General features: G+C 45.4%; 1 protein-coding gene across 1 annotated transcript; it reads left to right on the top strand.

Annotated features, from left to right (window-relative positions):
• Nucleotides 1-460: 460 nt before the first annotated feature.
• Nucleotides 461-1,643, top strand: LOC123440406. Its single transcript, XM_045116977.1, has 2 exons — nucleotides 461-569; nucleotides 646-1,643. The coding sequence occupies exons 1-2, from the start codon at nucleotides 518-520 to the stop codon at nucleotides 1,500-1,502; spliced, it is 909 nt and encodes a 302-aa protein (XP_044972912.1). The 5' UTR covers nucleotides 461-517; the 3' UTR covers nucleotides 1,503-1,643.

The raw sequence follows: 1,643 nt of genomic DNA, 5'->3' as shown, positions 1-1,643 counted from the left end.
ATTTTTGCGATAATTTCAGGATATGCCAGGGCATACCTGACATACCCTGTAGCTTCGTCCTGTCAATAAGAGGAGAGAGATTATATGTCTTAGTTTTGTGCTGCTTTTCAACAAAGCTATTAAATTTACTCTTCGTAACAAAAAGTAGTTTATTTGCACGATAATGAAGAAAATAAAGTTGGCGCAATGTTCTGAAATCTTTATTGTTGGCTCTCATCAACAAAGATTAATGGCTTAGGTGGTTACATTCCGAAGATGCACTACTTGTGTGTGTTGGGTTCTTGCAGAAAACAGAGAAAGTAAACGAACTTTTGTAAAGCCCAAGTGCACGCAGGCCGCAACGCCAAGGTGATGATTCTTGTCTTTCACCTAACTTCCCCCCGCGCGAGCACAAAGATTGTGTTTCTTTTCAATTCAAATCTATATATATTGGCAGTCTCAACCCTACAACAGTGACGAAGACCATCAGTTGAGCTTGGCTCCAACCAAACAAAATTCTCAAGTTTCAGCCGTGAGCATGTCTCAAGTAGCTGGCGCAACCGGAGGAGCATTTGGCGGTGCTAAAACAAGTAAGGATCCACAAAATTTCCATTCATCTTTCACTCAACTGTCCATCTAATGATCGACTTCCTTGTCTTTCCGCAGAGACTGTTTTTCTGGCAATGATCATCTTATTTGCCAGAACCGCTCAGGGGCAGCCGCGAGAGATCGCATGGGACCATGACGCGGTGAATGCGGAGCACACGGAGCTGCTCGATACATGGCACGGCCATGTCATCGAAACTGTGGAAACACGTTTCCGCATGAAGGTCGGTGACCTTTGCGACGTGATGGCTCCGCAGCGGGAGCTTGAAGACAAGATGACGATGCCACCGGACACGTGGATCAAACCCACCTTGAAGGGCCGAGGGAACGACAAGGTGACCTTGTGGTTCTCCAACGACGACCTTTACTTTTTGGGCTACACTAATCTTACGGGCCACCTGCATACGTTAGGAGGGTACGATGGCTTATTCCTAGAGCCGTTTTATCCACTTAGATTCGGCGGCAGCTATACTGACCTCATGGGTGTACACAGAACACCCCAAGGAAAAAAAATACCTGCTCACACGTTTGTCGTTAGCGTTCCACTAGGGAAAGAGTCGCTGCTAGATGCGATCCACGTCCTCTCCTCCTATAACCCTTCAACCCCCGACACCGACCTAAAAATAGCAATAGCCAAAATTGTACTCATGGGACCGGAATCCTTACGATTCCGTCCCATACGCGACGCATATATTTTAGAGTGGCACCAAGAAACAAACACCTATCTGACTTTGGGTCAGACAAAATATTTGGTTAAATGGTCAGAGATTAGTAAAGAATTGGTGCGGTGGGAAAAATCGGGCAGGAAAATTTTCCTTAAAACCAAGGGGGCTCGTGAGTTAAAGGATGAACTTGGTATAGGTTCTGCAGAGGAGGCGATGGGATTAGTATACTTGCTACTTCGGCCTAGGCCTTGAGAGACGTGAGGCACTCGCGTAGTTGAAATGGCAGCAAGAAGTTTGGTGATGTAATAGGAATCGGAGAACTATATGAAAGAAATTGTAAGAGAGGTCGAAAATATATGTACTTCAACGGAGTTCCAGTTTTTATTGTTGTTA

The sequence above is a fragment of the Hordeum vulgare genome, chromosome 3H, assembly GCF_904849725.1.
Source record: "Hordeum vulgare subsp. vulgare chromosome 3H, MorexV3_pseudomolecules_assembly, whole genome shotgun sequence".
In the NCBI taxonomy this organism is placed as follows: Eukaryota; Viridiplantae; Streptophyta; class Magnoliopsida; order Poales; family Poaceae; genus Hordeum; species Hordeum vulgare.
The sequence above is the reverse complement of the archived record's forward strand: the minus strand, read 5'-3'. Positions and strand labels throughout refer to the sequence as shown.

What these genes read in the sequence shown, in the direction of transcription:
- LOC123440406 (XM_045116977.1), top strand. Translation starts at nt 518, where the DNA reads ATGTCTCAAGTAGCTGGCGCAACCGGAGGAGCATTTGGCGGTGCTAAA. An exon ending in ATTTGGCGGTGCTAAAACAA is followed by an intron (nt 570 to 645) that starts GTAAGGATCCAC and finishes GTCTTTCCGCAG; the next exon opens with AGACTGTTTTTCTGGCAATG.